This window comes from Gopherus flavomarginatus, chromosome 1 (assembly GCF_025201925.1).
Source record: "Gopherus flavomarginatus isolate rGopFla2 chromosome 1, rGopFla2.mat.asm, whole genome shotgun sequence".
In the NCBI taxonomy this organism is placed as follows: Eukaryota; Metazoa; Chordata; order Testudines; family Testudinidae; genus Gopherus; species Gopherus flavomarginatus.
In genome coordinates, this window is record NC_066617.1 from 261,195,667 (window position 1) to 261,218,798 (window position 23,132).

At 41.9% G+C, this 23,132-nt stretch overlaps 1 protein-coding gene across 5 annotated transcripts in view; it reads right to left on the reverse strand.

The window, feature by feature from the left end:
- Positions 1-23,132, reverse strand: part of ARHGEF7 (Rho guanine nucleotide exchange factor 7) — a 228,893-nt gene that overhangs the window by 117,613 nt on the left and 88,148 nt on the right. For all 5 annotated transcript variants that reach the window (XM_050948141.1, XM_050948175.1, XM_050948144.1 and 2 more), the window contains exons 4-5: positions 18,368-18,498; positions 5,127-5,328 (exon numbers count right to left, since the gene is read on the reverse strand). In XM_050948141.1, the coding sequence (XP_050804098.1) occupies positions 5,127-5,328; positions 18,368-18,498 (333 nt within the window). The remainder of the gene's footprint in view (positions 1-5,126; positions 5,329-18,367; positions 18,499-23,132) is intronic.

Genomic DNA, 23,132 nt, shown 5'->3' on the forward strand with positions numbered 1-23,132 from the left:
GACTTCAGCATAAATTTCAATATACATTTATCTTTTTTTTTTTTACAACCTTTAAAGAAAATGTATATTTTTACAAGTCTTATAAGATTTACAAGAGTATTTAAGTAACAAATGCCTTTTCTATTTTTTTATTATTTAATTTGTTAAGAACATGAACTATAACAGATTGATGATATTTATTATAATCAAGTACAGCCTCCTGAAAATGCACAGAGTCCCTCAATTCAAAACAACACTGTGATGCTTTTCAGGGCACCCAGGGCTGAGAGTCTTTTGTTACCTCCTGCCTCCACTGTAAGAAAGTCTTGCTGATATTACCTGGGTGTTAACTCCCTAACAAAACTGCCCTGTCAGACACTCAAGTACTCTCCTCTGGGCTATACCAACCCTGTCTTCTGTTGTCAACCTGCAAGCCAATGCACCCCAACCACTGAGTCCCTTCAATGTGACTCCCTGGGGTACTCAGTCCCTGATCACTGGATACACACAGAAATCCCAGATCCTCTGTTCCCAGGAGGGAGCTCCGTGCGGAGTGGGGAGCTGAGTGCCTGGGGGACAGCCAGGCTTCAGCTGGGAGCTCCATGCACAGCAGAGAACTGAGAGCCCAGTCCGGGCTCCAGACAGGCTCCAGCTGGGACCTCTGTGGGGAGCCCACACCCTCGATTCTCAGCACCAGGCAGTGAGGCTGCAGCTGTCAGCACTGCTGGGTTCACAGTTGGAACACCCTCCACCCAATTTCAAAACAGGAATCCTACCAGCAGAATTCTTGTCAATTTCGCTGCTTTGGCTGTCAGCCACCCTGACAGCCAACAGACACTTGGTTTCTATAGAGACACAGGGAAGCCCGAACTACACTGACCTAAGCCTTACGCCTCTCCTCGAGATGGATTTACTAGGTCAGCATAGTAGGTGAGTTACAACAGTGGGATGAACACCGTAATGTGTATGCTTACATAGTTAGGTCAAAGTCAGCTGCCTTAAATTGACTTAACTTTGTAGCGTAGACATGCCCCTAGCGACAAAATCCACTACCACCAATATACTCTTTTTGTTTCCTCTCTGGGGAGCCTTGAATGGTGGGCCTCTAATGTCCATGGCAACAGAGTGAAATGTTTCCTTGATTATTGGCAAGGGATGCAAAGGACTCTTGCAGAGTCCCACAGGCTTTTTCCATTCCTGACATAAGTCACAAGTGCTGTAGTATTCCTTTACCTTATTTTGAATATCAGGCCAATAAAAGATTTTCTTTAACCTTCCATATGTCCTCTCTGCACCCAAGTGACCTGCACCGGGAGGGGTCTGCATCCTGCTCTGTAGCAAAAATCTGTTAAGCTTTTGCTTTCAAAGAGAGCTCTCGCAGGTGAAAAAGACTCTCCCTCCCTCTGCCCTTGTGATAAACTACACCTCCTACCCCAACAGAACGCGACCCGATATAACACAAAATTCGGATATAACGCGGTAAAGCAATGCTCCAGCAGGGCGGGGCTGCACACTCCAGTGGATCAAAGCAAGTTCGATATAACGTGGTTTCACCTGTAACGCGATAGGATTTTTTGGCTCCCGAGGACAGCATTATATCGAGGTAGAGGCGTACCTCTCTCTGCTGATAAGAGGGAAGCAGCTTCCACTCCCTTTTCCCTCCTCAGCGGTTACTCTGTGTACTTAGGGACATATTCCCTTTTACTACAGGTCACAATATCAGCAGCTTTGGGCAGTGAGATTACATCATTCCCAATCAGTGCATCAGATGGTAAATTCTCAAGATGCCCCGCCTTCCAAAGTACCCCTTAAACTTTCCCATGCCAATCTGATGCAGGCTAAAAGTATTGTATCTGTCCTAAAGCTAGCAGCTTTACCTCTCCTCAGGAAGCATACTACTCTCCATTGAATCACATCCCTCCTGACCAGGGAAATCTGAGTACCAGTCTCTCACCACTCCGGCACACTTTACCATTTACTTTGGCATTTTAATGAACTCTTTTGTCTCCCTCCATGAAGACAGACCTGATGACATTAAACAGGGCTCCCTCTGCCACCACTGAAGTCTGACTCAAGGGTATCTGCATTAACCCAGATAGGCTGGGGAATGAACTTGGAACCACCATATTTAGGGCATTGCCTTTTCATGTGATCAAGGGACCCAAGAGTAAAACCTTCTTTGGCCGGGGTCCAATAACTAGAGTTACTAGTAGAAGACCAGTACTGAGGCAGTGTGGACTTGGCTCCCTCAATCCCTTCTGTATTCCCACAGACAAACTGGGAATCCACTTTTACTCCAGGTTCCTGGCCTTCCCTATGCAGCCTGAGTTCCCTGAATAGTCTCTCGTTTGTACAAGTCAGCTGTTTCTACCGCTGCTTCCAGTAATGCTGGAGTTTCTTCCCACACAGCAGTTTGCACTTCCTCAGAGCCAACCTCAAAGAACTGCTATCAACTCATCCTGGCTGTCTGCGTCTTTGCTCTTTATCCATGTTCCCAAACAATCTACCGTCATATTCCCCATGACTTAACATATCAACTTTTTTGAGGTTTCTAAATTTGAGGCGACATTCCTCTGGTGTAATTTGATACCATTTTAATAGAAACCCCTACATAGGATGACCATATTTCCCAAGGAAAAATGCAACACCACACAGGGCTGGCCCGAGTCTCCCTGAAGCCCACCACTTGGGGCTGTGGTTAAGAGCCTGAGGCCCGCTGACTGGGCTGAGCCTGAGAGTCCCAGGCCCGACATCTGGTGTCATCACTCACCCCCTAAACATTCCTCTGTACCCCTTAGGAGGGAGGGTGGTAACAACCCACCTTTTTGGCTGCCTCACTGAAAACTGTGTCATGTTGGTCCTCTAAGCCTGTCAATCCCTTGAGCTCAGACCCCTTTTGGTTAATCAGTCTGATCTCTTTGCCATTTAATCTATTTACTTATCTTATAATTTATTTCCTTTACCCTAAATAAACAAATTAATAAACTCCAACATATTTTTAGGGCCCTACCAAATTCATGACTATGAAATCTAATCTCCTCTGTGAAACATGGCACCCAGCTAGGGCTCCTGCCCTACACAGAGCTCCAGCTGCTAATCCGCTGGGGATGAGAAGGGAGGAGACTTCCTCTTCCCCTGCAGGGGCTGTTCCTGGGGTGGGTTTGACCCACCTCTGGGATCTCCTCCAGCTGCAGGAAGCTCGGATGGCTCCAGCTGTTGCCTCCCCTCGCCCCACGAAGCTGCGGCTGGAACTATAACCCCCACGTGGGGAGGCTGCAGCCCCAACTGTCAGCCCCACTCTGGGACAGGAGACTGCCAGGAAAACCAGATCATTAGTAACCCATCCCCTATACCCTGCAACCCTCACTTCTGCACTGCTGCTGGAGGTGATGCTGGCTTTACAGGTGGGCGATCTGCCAGCAGCCTTCCTCTCTGACTGCCCAGCTCTGAAGGCAGCACCCTTGCCAGCAGAAGAAAGGGTAGCAATCCCAATAGCCTTGTGAACCCCCCCACCCTGACCGCATTTTGGGTTAGGACCCCTCACAGTTACAGTGGTTAATTTTAGAACCCCCTGGCTGTGAAATTGACCAAAATGGACCATGAATTTGGTAGGGTCCAACCTATCTTGCATGGGCGTTAACTCCCTAACAAAATCAGCCTATCAGCTACTCAAGTACTCTCCCTCTTAAATCATGGGGAATATGTGCATAAGCCCACCAGCAAGGCAAAGACAAGCTTGCTAACAGATGCACTCCTTCAAAGTGGCTCCCTTTGGAATCCAGTCCCTGATCACTGGATGCACACAGAAATCCCAGATCCTCTGTTCCCAAAGGAATAGCGTATCTCAGTTTACCAGTTTTACCTTAGACCACCACGCCTGTATGACACACAGCACTTGACCTCAATTATAAAATGAAAAGGAAATTTATTAAAAGAAGAAGAGAGATTTCATATAAAAATCAGCATGACAGATGGGAACGGTTACATATATCATCATAACACGCATCCAAATTTAACTAACAAATTATCCTTCTGTCTAAAGAAGCTAATCTTGCCCAAAGCTTATGAATATTAAATATGTGTGTGTGCACGCTTACCAGTATTTTTCCCTTTACACTGTATGAAAAAATGTATATAAAAAAAAAATCCAGTGTGTGGAGACAATTTATTGAAATACACAATGAAATAGAAAGCCTGTCTCCTCTCAAATTAATATGCATATTTTGAGCAGGAAGACAGAAAGAATCATTTTGAAAATGTACAAAGGCATGCTTAAAATATATAGCTAGCAACACAGAAATACGATTATTCATACTTACTTCAAAAAGATAGACTTTTTATGAAAAATACGACATGCTCCATTTAACACTTACAATTCCATATCGTTGGAGATTACCTTTTAAGAACACTCTGGCTTCTTTAGATATTATATGCAAAGTACAGAACGTTAAAAGTTAAGGGTTGTCCATGCAGTGGTCAATAATAAAAAAGCACAAAGTGGGGGAGAGATAGCTCAGTGGTTTGAGCATTGGCCTGCTAAGCCCAGGGTTGTGAGTTCAATCCTGCAGGGGGCCATTTAGGGATCTGGAGCAAAAAGCTGTCTGGGGATTGGTCCTGCTTTGAGCAGCAGTTGGACTAGATGACCTCCTGAGGTCCCTTCCAACCCCAACAGTCTATGGTAATTTCCATGAAACACCTATGTACTAACCAGCCTAGGTAGATGGTAAGATTTTAGCAGAAAATGTTTGAGAATGTGGAGAGCCTCCCTGGAAAAGTTATCAATAACAGAAGTCAACACCAGAACAAACCACCACTTAACACCCCTTCCTCACAATACTGAAATCAATAGTTATAGGTGACAAAGGCAAACGTGATTGTAAATATAGTGGATACAAACAGAGATAGGTCTACATCTCTATAGCGCACTCTCTCAGAACCTTGAAAAATGTTCCTCCCCCATGTACTCAATCTAGGAACAAAAACTGTGTTAATAATTTGTAAGAATTAAGGATTCTTATGGCTGGGACAGATTGAGTGTACATACGGAACACTAATCACGCATGCATTAGGAAACATAATCAGTTATTTCCATCTCTTCTTGAAAGCCAAGAATCACATTTTGCAAATATGCTCTCTTTCAGACTTACCATTTGATTTTATTTCTCGGACATAGTTACTAGGAAACCATCCTGTTTTGCCATTGTGAGTCCCTTCCCACCAGCCTCCTTCTTCCACTCTCGTAACATGAATAATGTCTCCTTTTGCAAAAGAAAGTTCATCTTCATTGGTCTGCTGAAAACCGAATTTTGCTCTCACCACCAGTTGATGATTGCTGTTATCTGTCATGTCCTAAAAAGTGAAAACGTAAATGAAGGACAGAACTTTAGGTGCGCAAGGGTTATTTCATGACCAATATACAAGTCTCTTCATCAAAAAGAACCATATTAAAATTAAAACACCATTTTTATCAGAAGCAGTACAAGACCTGCAGACCCCAATATGCAAGGGTTCATCTATCTAGCCATTGTATTTCTGTGATTTGTGTCTATCAATCTAGGCAGTACTTTATGCCACTCAGACGTCTTAGAATCAGACAAGGCCAACAAAAGTAAAAAGAAAAAGATTTGTGCTCTTCAAAGACCAGATTCAAGATCTCTATGAATAGCACAAATTGAAAATGTCTTTGGAAACTACCTAGGGTTACCCTGTTTCAAGTTCCCAAACAGAAGACACTGCCAGGGGAAGGAGAAAGGGAGCTGGAGGTAGTACAGTTGGTGGGCTCTAGCGGGGTGTGTGTGTGTGTACTGGGAAGGGGTATTGAAGGGTGTTGCTGGAGACATTATTTGGGGGGTGCTGGAGGGCAGAGCATACAGCCTCATACTCTAAGTAAGGGGCAGTGTTGCGCTCCCTGACACAGTGGCAGGATGGCTGGTACAGGCCCAGGACACAGCACCAGCCCATCAGTCAGCACCTCCCTGCGGGGGTGCTGGGGCCTAGCTCTGACACCCCTCCCTGCTAGGCTCTGAAGCTCAGCAGTGGGGGAGGTGGCCCAGCTGAGAGGTGCTGGCCAGCTCCACTTACCTGGCAGGCCAGGCAGGATCCAGCAGCTGCGGATAAAGGGGAGGGACCAATTGGAGTGTGGAGGAAAAACAGGACCGTAATCAGGCCAGGGCAAGTGGGACCCAGGGCGCAAAGCCACGGGAGTGGAACAATGACAAGGACTCAAAGGCAGGGAGCTTACATATGCTTGCTTATACCTATCTCACAGAACTGGAAGGGACCCCAAAAGGTCATCGAGTCCAGCCCCTGCCTTCACTAGCAGGACAAAGTACTGATTTTGCCCCAGATACCTAAGTGGCCCCCTCAAGGACTGAACTCCCAATGCTGGGTTTAGCAGGCCAATGCTCAAACCATTGAGCTCTCCCTCCCCCTGCTTGCCCCAGGAGTTAAAGAGTCTAGCTATGGCCCTCGGGACGTGGGTCTCTCTGATCTTCCACAAGCAAGGACAAAATCCCAGACATTTCTTCACATTTCAAGAGATCGGAGGACCAAAAAGAGAATCATGTCTTGGAAAAACCCGGAAGTGTGGTAACCCTACAACTACCAAGAAACAGAACTGCTTCACGGAAAAATGTTCTCTCCGAGATCGAGACTGGAGGGGTGAGGAAGGGAAAACAGATGGACCCGAACCAAAATCTTAACGTTTAGATCTATGTCAGTGTTTGCATCTCAAACTTATTTCTGTAATACATCATATTAGGAGATTCAGATCTGGAGTGTTTGGACTGAAGTGTTTGAATTCTAGTTAAACTGGGGAAAATCGTGACAACCCTGCTCTGGAAAAAACCCACAAAGATTTATTGGAAGTAACACAATTACTATGTGATACATTTATTAAAACAGCCATTCTTCAAACATAAGAATGACTGTTGCAGAAGTATTTTGGAACATTCACAATGTGTTTTAGGTTTGTATTAGGTGTTACTTCTTCCTCATTGATATTAAATAGTCCTTGGCTCAGAAGTTTAGGTTGACGACACTCATGAAAGTCTCTTTTTTTCATTCTATTTTCATAGACTCATAGACTCTAGGACTGGAAGGGACCTCGAGAGGTCATCGAGACCAGTCCCCTGCCCTCATGGCAGGACCAAATACTGTCTAGACCATCCTTAACAGACATTTATCTAACCTACTCTTAAATATCTCCAGAGATGGAGATTCCACAACTTCCCTAGGCAATCTATTCCAGTGTTTAACTACCCTGACAGTTAGAAACTTTTTCCTAATGTCCAACCTAAATCTCCCTTGCTGCAGTTTAAGCCCATTGCTTCTTGTTCTATCATTGGAGGCTAAGGTGAACAAGTTTTCTCCCTCCTCCTGATGACACCCTTTTAGATACCTGAAAACTGCTGTCATGTCCCCTCTCAGTCTTCTCTTTTCCAAACTAAACAAACCCAATTCCTTCAGCCTTCCTTCATAGGTCCTGTTCTCAAGACCTTTAATCATTCTTGTTGCTCTTCTCTGGACCCTCTCCAATTTCTCCACATCTTTCTTGAAATGCAGTGCCCAGAACTGGACACAATACTCCAGTTGAGGCCTAACCAGCGCAGAGTAAAGCGGAAGAATGACTTCTCGTGTCTTGTTTACAACACACCTGTTAATGCATACCAGAATCATGTTTGCTTTTTTTGCAACAGTATCACACTGTTGACTCATATTAAGCTTCTGGTCCACTATGACCCCTAGATCTCTTTCTGCCATACTCCTTCCTAGACAGTCTCTTCCCATTCTGTATGTGTAAAACTGATTGTTCCTTCCTAAGTGGAGCACTTTGCATTTATCTTTATTGAACTTCATCCTGTTTACCTCAGACCATTTCTCCAATTTGTCCAGATCATTTTGAATTTTGATCCTGTCCTCCAAAGCAGTTGCAATCCCTCCCAGTTTGGTATCGTCCACAAACTTAATAAGCGTACTTTCTATGCCAACATCTAAATCGTTGATGAAGATATTGAACAGAGCCGGTCCCAAAACAGACCCCTGCGGAACCCCACTTGTTATACCTTTCCAGCAGGATTGGGAGCCATTAACAACTACTCTCTGAGTACGGTTATCCAGCCAGTTATGCACCCACCTTATAGTAGCCCCATCTAAATTGTCCTTTCCTAGTTTATCTATAAGAATATCATGCGAGACCGTAACAAATGCCTTACTAAAGTCTAGGTATATCACATCCACCGCTTCTCCCTTATCCACAAGGCTCGTTATCCTATCAAAGAATGCTATCAGATTAGTTTGACACGATTTGTTCTTTAAAAATCCATGCTGGCTATTCCCTAACACCTTACCACCTTCCAAGCGTTTGCAGATGATTTCTTTAATTACTTGCTCCATTATCTTCCCTGGCACAGAAGTTAAACTAACTGGTCTGTAGTTTCCTGGGTTGTTTTTATTTCCCTTTTTATAGATGGGCACTATATTTGTCCCCTTCCAGTCTTCTGGAATCTCCCTCGTCTCCCATGATTTCCCAAAGATAATAGCTAGAAGATCAGATACCTCCTCTATTAACTCCTTGAGTATTCTAGGATGCATTTCATCAGGCCCTGGTGACTTGCAGGCATCTAACTTTTCTAAGTGATTTTTTACTTGCTCTTTTTTTATTTTATCTTCTAAACCTACCCTCTTCCCATAAGCATTCACTATATTTGACATTCCTTCAGACTTCTCAGTGAAGACCGAAACAAAGAAGTCATTAAGCATCTCTGCCATTTCCAAGTCTCCCGTTACTGTTTCCCCTTCCTCACTGAGCAGTGGGCCTACCCTGTCCTTGGTCTTCCCTCTTGCTTCTAAATGTATTGATAAAAAGTCTTCTTGTTTCCCTTTATTCCCATAGCTAGTTTGAGCTCATTTTGTGCCTTTGCCTTTCTAATCTTGCCTCTGCATTCCTGTGTTATTTGCCTATATTCGTCCTTTGTAATCTGACTTAGTTTCCATTTTTTATATGACGCCTTTTTATTTTGTAGGTCACGCAAGATCTCGTGGTTAAGCCAAGGTGATCTTTTGCCACATTTTCTATCTTTCCTAACCATCGGAATAGCTTGCTTTTGGGCCCTTAATAGTGTCCCTTTGAAAAACTGCCAACTCTCCTCAGTTGTTTTTCCCCTCAGTCTTGATTCCCATGGGACCTTACCTATCAGCTCTCTGAGCTTACCAAAATCTGCCTTCCTGAAATCCATTGTCTCTATTCTGCTGTACTCCCTTCTACCCTCCCTTAGAATTGCAAACTCTATGATTTCATGATCACTTTCACCCAAGCTTCCTTCTACTTTCAAATTCTCAATGAGTTCCTCCCTATTTGTTAAAATCAAGTCTAGAACAGCTTCCCCCCTAGTAGCTTTTTCAACTTTCTGAAATAAAAAGTTGTCTGCAATGCAGTCCAGGAACTTATTGGAGAGTCTGTGCCCCGCGGTGTTATTTTCCCAACATATATCTGGATAGTTGAAGTCCCCCATCACCACCAAATCTTGGGCTTTGGATGATTTTGTTAGTTGTTTGAAAAAAGCCTCATCCACCTCTTCCACCTGATTAGGTGGCCTGTAGTAGACTCCCAGCACGACATCTCCTGTGTTTTTTACCCCTTTTAGCCTAACCCAGAGACTCTCAACACTTCCGTCTCCTATGGCCATCTCCACCTCAGTCCAAGTGTGTACATTTTTAATATATAAGGCAACACCTCCTCCCTTTTTCCCCTCTATCCTTCCTGAGCAAACTATACCCATATACACCAACATTCCAGTCGTGTGTATTATCCCACCAAGTTTCAGTAATGCCAACAATGTCATAGTTGTATTTATTTATTAGCACTTCCAGTTCTTCCTGCTTATTACCCATACTTCTTGCATTTTCATTGTTTGAGCAAATGGCAGTCACATCCTGGTCATATTTTTCCTCTGCTTTCTGGGACGGTGCTTTCACAAAAACCTGGACACAATAGTTAGTGGATTTATTTTGAGGCACAGAATCAATGGCAGTAAGTAGTAACAATATTTGCCTGTATGGATGCTTACAGCCATTATCAGGTCATAGTTTGGATTCAACTAACCATCTTGCATTAGTATCCTTGCTGATTCTTTTTTCCTCTATTCCCTCACTTGCAGCATCTATTAACAAACCTGCAACTTTAAATCTAACTGGAGGAGTAAATGCAGGGTGAAGCGTTTCAATCATTTCTGTTTGATTTGTGCCACATGCAAGGCAGTTCCCAGGGGAGAAGAAGGGTTGAGGGGAACCTAACCTGTTTCAAGAATGAGCTTGATAAATTCACAGAGGACATAATATAATGCGACTGCCTAAAAATAGCAAGTACCTCCAATGGCCAGAGATAGGGCACTAGATGGGGAGGGCTCTGAGTTACTACAGAAATTTCTTTCCCAGATGTCTGGCTGATGGGCACTCAATTTGGTCTAACTGATCACCAAATTTGGGGTCAGGAAGGAATCTTCCCCCAGGTCGGATTGGCAGAGACCCCGGTTTGTTTGTTTTTTTGCCTTCTTCTACAGCATGGGGCATGGGCCATCTGCTGGTTTGAACTAGAGTAAATGGTTGGTGCCTGTAACTTGAAGTCTTTAAAATCAAGATTTCAGGTCTTCAGTAACTCAACCATAAATTATGGGCCTATCAGAGGAGTGGGTAGGTGAAACTCTGTAGCCTGGGTACGTACAGGAGGTCACACTTCTAGTCTTAAAGTCTATGAGTGTATGTTATTCATTTCAATGGGTGCAACCTTCTCGTCAAAGTGTTTGCCTTTCAGTTGTTTTTGGTATAATTACAGAACAATTTTTTTCCTATTGTTCTTATGTCAAAGACTAACAGAGACTGCTCCAGAATAAAATTTGTTTAGAGGCTCTGGAAGGCCTAGAATTGGGATGGGACTTAAATTATCATTGCAACTATGTTTTAATAACGACAATGGCATAAAAATTCACCATGAGTGTCAGTAAATTGTTCCAATGGCCAATTATTCTCACCATTAAAAATGTATACCTTAATTGCAGTCTGAATTTCTCAAGCTTCAACTTCCAGCCACTGGATCATATTACACTGTTCTCTGCTCCATTCTCTGACCATTATTAAGTATTTGTTCCTCATATAGGTAACAATAGACTCATCAAGTCATCCCTTAACCTTCTCTTTGAAAAGCTAAACAGAGTGAGATCCCTGAGTCCATCACTATAAAACATGTTTTCTTATCCTTTAATCATTCTCACAGTTTTTCTCTGAATCATCTACAATTTATCAATATCCTTTTTCAATTCTGGACACCAGAACTGAACACAGTATTGCAGCAGTGGTCGCACCAGCGCCAAACAAAGAGGTAAAATAACTTGTCTATTCCAACTCAAGATTATTCTGTTTATGCATCCCAGGACTGTATTAGCTCTCTTGGCCACAGCTCATGTTCACCTGATTATCCACTATGACCCCCAGATCCAAGGAGCTTGGAGTGCAGGTGGTATTCTCTTCGATTCTTCCTATTGAAGGTAGGGGCCCGGGCAGAGACAGATGCATTGTGGAGGTGAATGCCTGGCTACGAAGATGGTGTCGCCAGGAGGGCTTTGGCTTCCTCGACCACGGGATGCTATTCGAGGAAGGACTGCCAGGCACAGATGGCGTTCACCTTTCGAAGAGGGGAAAGGCCTTATTTACGCACAGACTGGCTAACCTAGTAAGGAGGGCTTTAAACTAGGTTCGACGGGGACAGGTGAGCAAACCCACAGGTAAGTGGGGAACAAGACCTGGGAGATGGGTTGGAGCACGAGCTATAATGGCAGTGAGGAAGGAGGGTCAGGGCAAACCTGGGAGGCAAGATCAAACCAGTATCTTAGATGCCTATATACAAATGCAAGAAGTATGGGTAATAAGCAGGAAGAACTGGAAGTGCTAATAAATAAATACAACTATGACATTGTTGGCATTACTGAAACTTGGTGGGATAATGCACACGACTGGAATGTTGGTGTGGATGGGTATAGTTTGCTCAGGAAGGAAAGACAGGGGAAAAGGGAGGAGGTGTTGCCTTATATATTAAAAATGTACACACTTGGACTGAGGTGGAGATGGACATAGGAGACGGAAGTGTTGAGAGTCTCTGGGTTAGGCTAAAAGGGGTAAAAAACACAGGAGATGTCGTGCTGGGAGTCTACTACAGGCCACCTAATCAGGTGCAAGAGGTGGATGAGGCTTTTTTCAAACAACTAACAAGATCATCCAAAGCCCAAGATTTGGTGGTGATGGGGGACTTCAACTATCCAGATATATGCTGGGAAAATAACACCACGGGGCACAGACTATCCAATAAGTTCCTGGACTGCATTGCAGACAACTTTTTATTTCAGAAAGTTGAAAAAGCTACTGGGGGGAAGCTGTTCTAGACTTGATTTTAACAAATAGGGAGGAACTTGTTGAGAATTTGAAAGTAGAAGGAAGCTTGGGTGAAAGTGATCATGAAATCATAGAGTTTGCAATTCTAAGGAAGGGTAGAAAGGAGTACAGCAGAATAGAGACAATGGATTTCAGGAAGGCAGATTTTGGTAAGTTCAGAGAGCTGATAGGTAATGTCCCATGGGAATCAAGACTGAGGGGAAAAACAACTGAGGAGAGTTGGCAGTTTTTCAAAGGGACACTATTAAGGGCCCAAAAGACCACCTTGGCTTAACCACGAGATCTTGCGTGACCTACAAAATAAAAAGGCGTCATATAAAAAATGGAAACTAAGTCAGATTACAAAGGATGAATATAGGCAAATAACACAGGAATGCAGAGGCAAGATTAGAAAGGCAAAGGCACAAAATGAGCTCAAACTAGCTGTGGGAATAAAGGGAAACAAGAAGACTTTTTATCAATACATTAGAAGCAAGAGGAAGACCAAGGACAGGGTAGGCCCACTGCTCAGTGAGGAGGGGGAAACAGTAACGGGAGACTTGGAAATAGCAGAGATGCTTAATGACTTCTTTGTTTCGGTCTTCACTGAGAAGTCTGAAGGAATGTCTAATATAGTGAATGCTTACAGGAAGAGGGTAGGTTTAGAAGATAAAATAAAAAAAGAGCAAGTAAAAAATCACTTAGAAAAGTTAGATGCCTGCAAGTCACCAGGGCCTGATGAAATGCATCCTAGAATACTCAAGGAGTTAATAGAGGAGGTATCTGATCTTCTAGCTATTATCTTTGGGAAATCATGGGAGACGAGGGAGATTCCAGAAGACTGGAAGGGGACAAATATAGTGCCCATCTATAAAAAGGGAAATAAAAACAACCCAGGAAACTACAGACCAGTTACTTTAACTTCTGTGCCAGGGAAGATAATGGAGCAGGTAATTAAAGAAATCATCTGCAAACACTTTGAAGGTGGTAAGGTGACAGGGAATAGCCAGCATGGATTTTTAAAGAACAAATCGTGTCAAACTAATCTGATAGCGTTCTTTGATAGGATAACGAGCCTTGTGGATAAGGGAGAAGCGGTGGATGTGATATACCTAGACTTTAGTAAGGCATTTGTTACAGTCTCGCATGATATTCTTATAGATAAACTAGGAAAGGACAATTTAGATGGGGCTACTATAAGGTGGGTGCATAACTGGCTGGATAACTGTACTCAGAGAGTAGTTGTTAATGGCTCCCAATCCTGCTGGAAAGGTATAACAAGTGGGGTTCCGCAGGGGTCTGTTTTGGGACCGGCTCTGTTCAATATCTTCATCAACGATTTAGATGTTGGCATAGAAAGTACGCTTATTAAGTTTGTGGACGATACCAAACTGGGAGGGATTGCAACTGCTTTGGAGGACAGGATCAAAATTCAAAATGATCTGGACAAATTGGAGAAATGGTCTGAGGCAAACAGGATGAAGTTCAATAAAAATAAATGCAAAGTGCTCCACTTAGGAAGGAACAATCAGTTTCACACATACAGAATGGGAAGAGACTGTCTAGGAAGGAGTATGGCAGAAAGAGATCTAGGGGTCATAGTAGACCACAAGCTTAATATGAGTCAACAGTGTGATACTGTTGCAAAAAAAGCAAACGTGATTCTGGGATGCATTAACAGGTGTGTTGTAAACAAGACACGAGAAGTCATTCTTCCGCTCTACTCTGCGCTGGTCAGGCCTCAGCTGGAGTATTGTGTCCAGTTCTGGGCACTGCATTTCAAGAAAGATGTGGAGAAATTGGAGAGGGTCCAGAGAAGAGCAACGAGAATGATTAAAGGTCTTGAGAATATGACCTATGAAGGAAGGCTGAAGGAATTGGGTTTGTTTAGTTTGGAAAAGAGAAGACTGAGAGGGGACATGACAGCAGTTTTCAAGTATCTAAAAGGGTGTCATCAGGAGGAGGGAGAAAACTTGTTCACCTTAGCCTCCAATGATAGAACAAGAAGCAATGGGCTTAAACTGCAGCAAGGGAGATTTAGGTTGGACATTAGGAAAAAGTTCCTAACTGTCAGGGTAGTTAAACACTGGAATAGATTGCCTAGGGAAGTTGTGGAATCTCCATCTCTGGAGATATTTAAGAGTAGGTTAGATAAATGTCTATTAGGGATGGTCTAGACAATATTTGGTCCTGCCATGAGGGCAGGGGACTGGACTCGACGACCTCTCGAGGTCCCTTCCAGTCCTAGAGTCTATGAATCTATGAGTCTTTTTCAGAATCACTGCTTCCCAAGAAAGACTCTCCCTTTTGTAAGTATGGCCTACATTGTTTCTAGATGTATACATTTACATTTGGCCATATTAAAACACATATTGTTTGTTTACACCCAGCTTACCAAGCAATCTGGATCTGTCTGTATCAATGTATTCATTATTTACCACTCTCCCAATTTGTGTGTCATCAGAAAGCTTTATCAGTGATGTTTTTACATTTTCTTCCAGGTAACTGACAAAAATGTTAAACAGCATAGGGCCAAGAACTGCTCCCTCCAGGATCCCACTAGAAACACACCTGCTCAAATACTATTCCTCGTTTACAACTGCATTTTGAGACCCATCAGTTAGCAATTTTTTAATCCATTCAATGTGGCCTATGTTAATTTTATATCTTTATAGGCTTTTTTTTTTCATCAGCGTCATACACTACCAAGCAAAATTCTTTACCGACATCTAAGTATTCTGCATCAGCACTATTACCTTTATCAATCATGTCACCTCAGCAAAACAACAGTAACAAATTAGTTTAACAGGATCTATTTTCCATAAACTCATGCTGATTGGTATTAATTATATTACACTTCTTTAATTCTTTATTAATCAACTCCCTTGTTAGCCACTCCATTGTCTCACCCGGGATCTATGTCAGACTGACAGGCTTATAATCACTTAGGTCATCCTGCTTACTCTTTTTAAATATTGGAACGTTATCTTTTTTCCGGTCTTCTAGAACTTCCCTGGTGTTCCAAGTCTTATTGGAAAAAACTCAACATGTTGGTCCAGCAAGATCCTCAAGACAGCTTTTCTAAAATGCTTGGCTACAAGTTATATGAACCTGATAATTTATAAAGATCTAACTTTTAGTAGCTGCTGTTTAACATCCCCTTGAAATACTAGTGGAATGGAAAGAATGCTGTTATATGACATCATCATCTGTTTTTTCTCCAAATACAGGACAAATATTTATTGAACATTGCTACTTTTTCTGCATTATTATTGATAATTCCACCATTTACATCTACTAATGCAACAATACCACTGTTAGTATTTTTTTTGTTCCTCATATACTTAAAAACTCGTCATTTTCCTTAACTCTGCAGACTACAGAGTTCTCCTTGTGTCAATTTTCTCCCATTTATACCTTCTGATTTATATTGATGATTATCAAATTCTCAATTCTTCCATTTTTGAGTGCTGCCTTCACCTACCCTCTAAACCAATTCTTTTTTTTTTTTTTTCTTTTCTTTTTTTTTTTTTTTTTTTTTTAACAGATATGGCCTTCTTTCTCAGTTGTGGGATTGTGGCTTTTGGGATATTTGGTAACATATTCTTAAACAATTCCCAATTATCCTTCACATTTTTCTGATTAAATATTCCTCCCAGCTGATTTGGCTCATGATTATTTTCAGTTTTGTGAAGTTAATCCTTTTAAAGTATGAAGTATATATATCACTGGTGTGGACTTCATTCTGTTTGCACATTATAAATGTAATCAATTCCAGATCCTCTATATCTGTCAAGAGGAGATCTAATGCAACATTTTCTGAGTTAGGAAACTATCATCTATAATATTTAGAAGTTCCCAGGCTGTTTTAATACTGGAAGCATGAGAGCACCAGCATGTGTGATTCAAATGGAAGATCCCCATGATCATGCAGACTTGTTTTCCTATACAGGCCTATACAGGGATCCCCTGGGTTGGATGAATGTGTATTAGTTCACTGAAAGGTAGCATGTGAGATCTGAGAGCCAGTAGCCCACTGGTTGGCATAATCATGCAAAACATAGGTACAGATAATATTTAAAGAGTTAAGTATTTATACTGAAAAAGAAAGATTCTTAAGGTCTTGACCTGGTTTAACTCCACCAGAAGGTGACATACCTCGGGAATGTTTCTTTCAGGCAGGAGATAACAGAAAACTCTCTCACTGTCTGGTCATTTGTGTATCATATGCCTTACAGAGTATGCTCGTTTACATACTGAGCCACATACAGTAAGAGATGGTAAAATCTACAACAGAGGAAGTCTACAGGATGGAACAAAGAGCAGGAGCATGTCCTACTTTAAAAAAAGGACAATGGATTGTTTGGGTATATCTTGGAGTGCCAAGCGCCACACTGGATCCTTCATCCATGAGGCAAGCTGACAGCGTGTGTGGCTCACGAAAGGAGGATAACACTCAGAGGGCTTGAGGGTTGGAGTGTGCCTATCACTAACCTGTAGAGACTGAGAGGTCTGGGAGGCCTAGGAGAGAGTGCTTGGGGCCACCAGAAATGGGGAACTGACCCCCAGCAGGCACAGACAAGGCTTCCTCATGTGAAGGGAAGGTGGTAGTGAGATGTCTCACAATGCCGGGTTCCCCCTGGAAGCGTCAGAACAGGAAAGTATGTTTTGGTACATGACTTCTCTGCTGGACAACCTGATTTGGAAAACCAGTGGCGAGGGCAGCCCATACAGCCCAGTGTGTTTTGTGGCATGCCTCCACATTTGCTCTCTCTAAATCTGAAAGTGAGTCCAATGGACAAGCCAGCCAATAACTACCACTACCTTCTTTATAGAACAGGCTGTATATTCCTAGACAGACAAAGTCAGTTTTCATGCCAGGGCTTCAGTAATTAGGAGTCTTCTAACTAAAATTCCACTGGGTTGGGATGTCCTGCAACTGATGCTCCCACAGTGGAGTTTTAAGAAAAAGCTTGAAAAAATTGAACCTGGTCTCACATGTCCCCACCTGCAAGAGGGTACTTTTTTTTACTATACACTGACTATAATGTGTTCAAAACATAGTTGGAAGTCAATTGCTTCGAGCATGTGACATATACACAGTACACTCACATAGTATCACAGTGATCCTATAGCTATTGCTGAGGAATCAGTTATTACAAGTGCACAAAGACAGACTCTCTCAGGCCACCATACTTTGGGGATAAGAAGGAACTAGGAGCTATTTGAGGACTGTGCTGTTGGTAGCAGTCTCTTGTCCTCTGTGACTCCAGTAAAGCTACAAGTCTGTTAACTATGAGATTCTCAATTTGGTGGCAAACCCCATATTAGGTGTTGCAACACAGATTCTTAAGATGTGTATACTTGACACTTCAACAATGTGGTTCCGTGTATGAAGAAAGAGTGAGTGAAAGTGTATGTGTGTGTGCGCGCGCGCGCATGTGTGTGTCCTCAAAAAACTGGGACTCAGGGTCTCAGTGTACAAGGCTTCCAAAACTGCTAAGTGGCTGGGAGATCTTCCAAACTGCCCTCTCTGGGATTGCGTGAACAAAGCTTTAGAGGAGGCTCCCTTCCACTGGAAACCCTGGAGAGTTGGGATGACACAGTCCCCCACTGGAGGAGATGGAAAATTTGCCCTTTTGAGAGGTGATTCTTTATTTAAAAAAAAAGAAATAAAAGAAAAAATATGTACACATTCATACAACAACAAGTGCTTAGTGTTACAACAGAAATACTTCTGGCTGCGGGCATGTAGAAGACTGACTCTATTTTAGAAGAGAATGAAAAAAAAGGCCACTGAAACATAGCATAACTTCAGAGGCACCAGTTATATGTATGCAAGAGCAAAAAAGCAGTCAAGGACTTGTGAAATTGAGTTCACCCATTTTGGCTTGCAAAACTGTTTTAATCTAGATTGATAAAAAGAAAAAAAAATCCTTAAACATGATTAAATTCCAGCAGAACTTACCAAACTTCGATACTGTCCCTGAAAGAGTTTTGACGTTCTACTGTGCAAAGACTGGGATCCAAGGGAATCAAAAGATTTTATCCGATGAGATGAAGGTCGTGCACATACGGAATCACTTCCTAGTCCAATGTCTGTAGAGATGACAGCAAAATACTAGAATTGCAGAAACTATATACACTTTTTACACACCAAGATCAAGCTTGAGTGCCTAAAGCAGAACCATGGAATTTGTGGGTGCTCAATACCTCTGAACACAAGAAATAAGATCAAATATACCTAAATGTGGATTTAAGTGTCCAGTCTTAAGCACACAAGTTTGAAAATCTTGGCCTAAAAAAAAAAAAAAAAAAAAAAAAAATCCACACAACCATAATGTAGTCAGTCATTGACCTGCACAATGAAAACTAACTAATTTCCCCTATTATATTTTCAGAAAATTAAAGATTTTGGAAAAAAATTCATAGCAGCCCTTTTCCGTTATGAAAACATATTTCTGAAGTTAAAATATTTATTCTAACAAAACAAGGTATATTAGAATATCAGTTAAAAACTATGCTTAATACTTACACCAGTTACACGATTTCAAGTGATTCGAGCCATAATTCAACCTTCAATCAACTCCCACTACTTACAAGGGGCTAATTTAATCTAATCTCCTGTGACAGTGGCAGTTTACTTCATACACATTCTTATGGAGGTCAGGAAGGGTGGGGGATGAAGTCCAAGATTTTAGGAGGAGAGAAAGGATTGAGAGTATCTCTCATTTCCTATCCGCTACCAGTCCAATTAAAGAGAGTCTAATAACCAACATCTTTTCAGTTGATAGTCAAAAGAAACTCAAATACATTATTTTTGCCTATATTTAAGCAAGCTGTATCTGTTTATTTGCCCTCTTCCTCCTACCCACTTTGATACCTGGATTTTGCTCTTTTAGTTCTTCATCCACACCCTTTATTTCTGCCCATTCATCATTTAATTAAAAAAAATAACATTACCCACTGCCCCTTTTTTCTATATTAATTTGTCTCCTTTTTCTCTCCGCCGAGGCTTAGGCTGTTGCTGGGGATGGAGGGGTGTTGTTGTGATGGGCTTTTTGTTTGTTTTTTTAAACCTCTTCATTTGCTTCCCTTCCCAACAGACCACACAGCTGAGACCTTCCATCCAAAGGAGGAGTGCCACACTCAGCTTTCTTTAGAGCTCATCAGTGCTGCTCCTTCATCAGACAGCAACACAAAGTCACTTCTTATCTCAGCTTTGTTTGGGTAGAACTCCTGGCCTAGTGATCCCAAACAGCAAGGTAACAGATTTCACCCCAGCTCTGACGCTGTACTAGTAGGCTACCATGCAACTCTTCCCCTTTCTTTGGGCCTCTCTACCATCGTTCCTGTTTGTTTGTAGCATGGACGTTCTGTTGGTTGGTGAGGAAACAACTATGCTCCTGCACATGGCACTTTCTCAGCAGCAGACTGAAACTAGGGTGACCAGACAGCAAGTGTGAAAAATCGGGACAGGGTGGGGGTAATAGGAGGCTATATAAGAAAAAGACCCAAAAATCAGGACTGTCCCTATGATACTGGGACATCTGGTCACCCTAACTGAAACAGACACATGGCTTGTAATCTGAGTCTCTAGCTGTTGCACTTCCCCAGCAGTGCCATGTACAGAAACAAAAGGAAATGTAAGATACCCACCATTCCATGTCAAATTAAATCTGAGAGTAAAGCAACTCATTTGGTGTGGCAGAAATGTAAAGATGTGTGTACGTATGGTGAAAGATGAATGGAGCAGCAGAGAAGCAGAGTGCTGGCGTATTCGTAGGATGCTCTAGTTCCTTCAAGAAGTTCTCCTAATACTCTTATCTTGTACCAACGACTCATCTTTATCTTTCAGAAAGATCATAAATATACTATGTTACAAATGCACAGTGTTTAACTGGTGCATTATTAGAGTTATTTTTCTCTTTTCTCACTAAAATACACCTCTACCCCAATAGAACGCGGTCCTCGGGAGCCAAAAAATCTTACCGTGTTATAGGTGAAACCGCGTTATATCGAACTTGCTTTGATCCGCCAGAGTGCGCAGCCCCACCCCCCCGCAGCGCTACTTTACCATATTATATCCGAATTCACGTTATATCGGGTCACGTTATATCAGGGTAGAGGTGTACACATTTTATTCAGATTGACATCAACATATTATAACTTGAAATCAATGGAGCACTTATATTCCAAACAGTTTAGAAATTTCCTATGCTAATTTTTTTTTCTTTTTTTAATCGTTGTGTTAATATAAGAGCTTAAAATAGGTTTGGGGTTTTCTTCCATTTGTAGTATGCCTAAACTCTAATTTTTTTTATGATACATTGGAAGCACGAGGGACTAGAAAACATTGCACAAGACAGAACATTTCACTTATAGATCACAAGTTCACTATCAAGGTAATTATCTTGGTTATTTTAATATTTCTTATAGTCAACTTTAAAATTCCAGATATGAGGACTGTCAGAGACCAATATATTTTAAAGAAAGGATAACAGTGACCTGAAATGTCTTTGTGATGCATATATTACCATGAAAAAAGAAAACATATTTGTAATTTGCAAATGAACTGAAGCAGAGGAACCGACATGTCACCAAATCCAGTGGTAAACCTGGAGGCAGTTCATCTCTGTGTTTCCAGATGGAAATCCCTACCCAACACTTCCTGCTTTGCAAATGGAGATCATCAGGTATTTCCTCTTTGATATATTGCTTTGTTATCCAGGTTGTATTGAATGTGGTAGGAAGACCACTTTGAAACCTCTTATCTGAAAATCCTGTTTTTAAGAGATGTGTGCTGCGTCCTGATATTCTCTTTTCCATGAAATCAGGGTCAGGACTTTTGCTGAGATATGCAACTACCATATCATAAGAAAACATTGCAGTTTTGCTCTGGTGCGGTACTTGCATAATATCTTTAATATAACTAACTGTTTCTTGTATCCATATTGTAAAGATCTATGATAACATTCGCTTTGATGATGATGTTTTCTATTTTCTTTTCTTTTTTTAATTTAGTTTGGACAACCTATGGAATGCCTGTCACTCTATTTTTCCATTGCAAAATATTATCCAGTACACGATAGCAAGGGCAGTGCCAAAATGCCGTGTCCATGTTCCCCCAACGCCAGACAGAAGGGACTACTCATATCTGGTACGTTGAGCTGACAAAAAAGGGAAAATAATTCATTACAATTTTCAAAAGTTTGAAATTGTTTCGTAGTTTCCAGGATTTGAAATTGATCAATTTGTGTTTAATTTGTTCATGATTTTTTTTTTAATTCTCCCTGCCCCATTTTCTTTTGCAATACTGAATTTTTTTTTATTTTCAAAAATGGACAAGAAACAATTATTTTCAGCCACTTCAAAAAGGGAAAGGCAAAAAGAAAAAAAAATAGAAAAAGGGGAAAAAATTGGAGGCTCATTTTTCCCCCCCAATTTTTGAGTTAGTGGAAACAAATTAAACTCTGCAAAAATGCTCCATAGAAAGGTCACTTTTCCACTAAAATCTTTTGAAAAAGTCTCTGCTAAACTTGCATAAATACAGAAGTTGATGGAATACTGTAATTTGCATATTTAATAAACTATGCATTGCCTCATTTGCATAGACTCTCACCACCTTATACCTACCACTTATCTGACTCCCACTCTCAGTCCTTCAACTTTCCCCCATCCCTGATTCCCCTCTATCCCCTTAGAGTTTCTCCTATCTTCCTGCAATGTAATCTGTGATTATAGGACATTGCCTGGAGTGTGCTAATCCCCACTTCATGTGTGGTTATAGAAATACGGTTGGAGTGAGTGTCTGCACAGTAGCATTCTATCTCACTGACTAGTACTCTAGCCATATCCTTGTGCCTGTGGGTAGGCTGGGAACTGTGCTCTTGGAAAGGTCTGTATGGTTAAGAGTCTTTGAGGGAGGCAGTGTGGCCTAATGGCTAGAGCACTAGACTGGGACTCAGGAGACATGGGTTCTATTCTTGCCATTGGCCTTCTGGGTGAACACTGGCAAGTCATGTCACCTCCCTGTGCCTCAGTTTCCCCATCTGTAAAACGGGGCTGATACTGACCTCCTCTGAGGTCTACTGAAAAGTGTTACATAACAGTTACATATTCATTACTATTAAGAACTCATTGGAGATCATGACAGCAGTCCATCAGGACTAACCATTGAAATACTGCCTAGAGTGCCTCCCACATACATTCCCCATCAAAACAGGAAAAGCAACTGTTTGGACGAGGAGTCAGCCTCAGATATTTAACAGCTCTGGCCACTTCTACAAGTAAAAGGACAGTTCAGCTTGCAGGAGCATCCAGTCTTTGTTCTCCCTTTTGAAACATGAGCACCAACGTATGGTATTTAACACACAGACCACCACAGACACCGGATGGTAGCAACTTTAAAGGAATACTGAAACGGTCCACATTCACACTTGTGACTTAGACTGAAGGTCAGCTGGTGACTTCATTGAAGCTATGCCGGTTTACACCAGCTGTATATCTGGTCCTAAATGTTCTTACTAATCTCCTAAACCAGTGCAATAAAAATATTTTCTGATGTAAAACAAAAACACAATTTTCCTTTTGTAATACAACAAATGAGTGTGGTATATTGAGGGCTGTGTTGGAACTGCAGTCCATTACTTTCAGAGTGGGGGAGAGCACGTTTCCTAGTTCTGCTTGCAAGCTCGGGAGCTCTACAGGGAAGAGTGCGACCTCTGACTTAG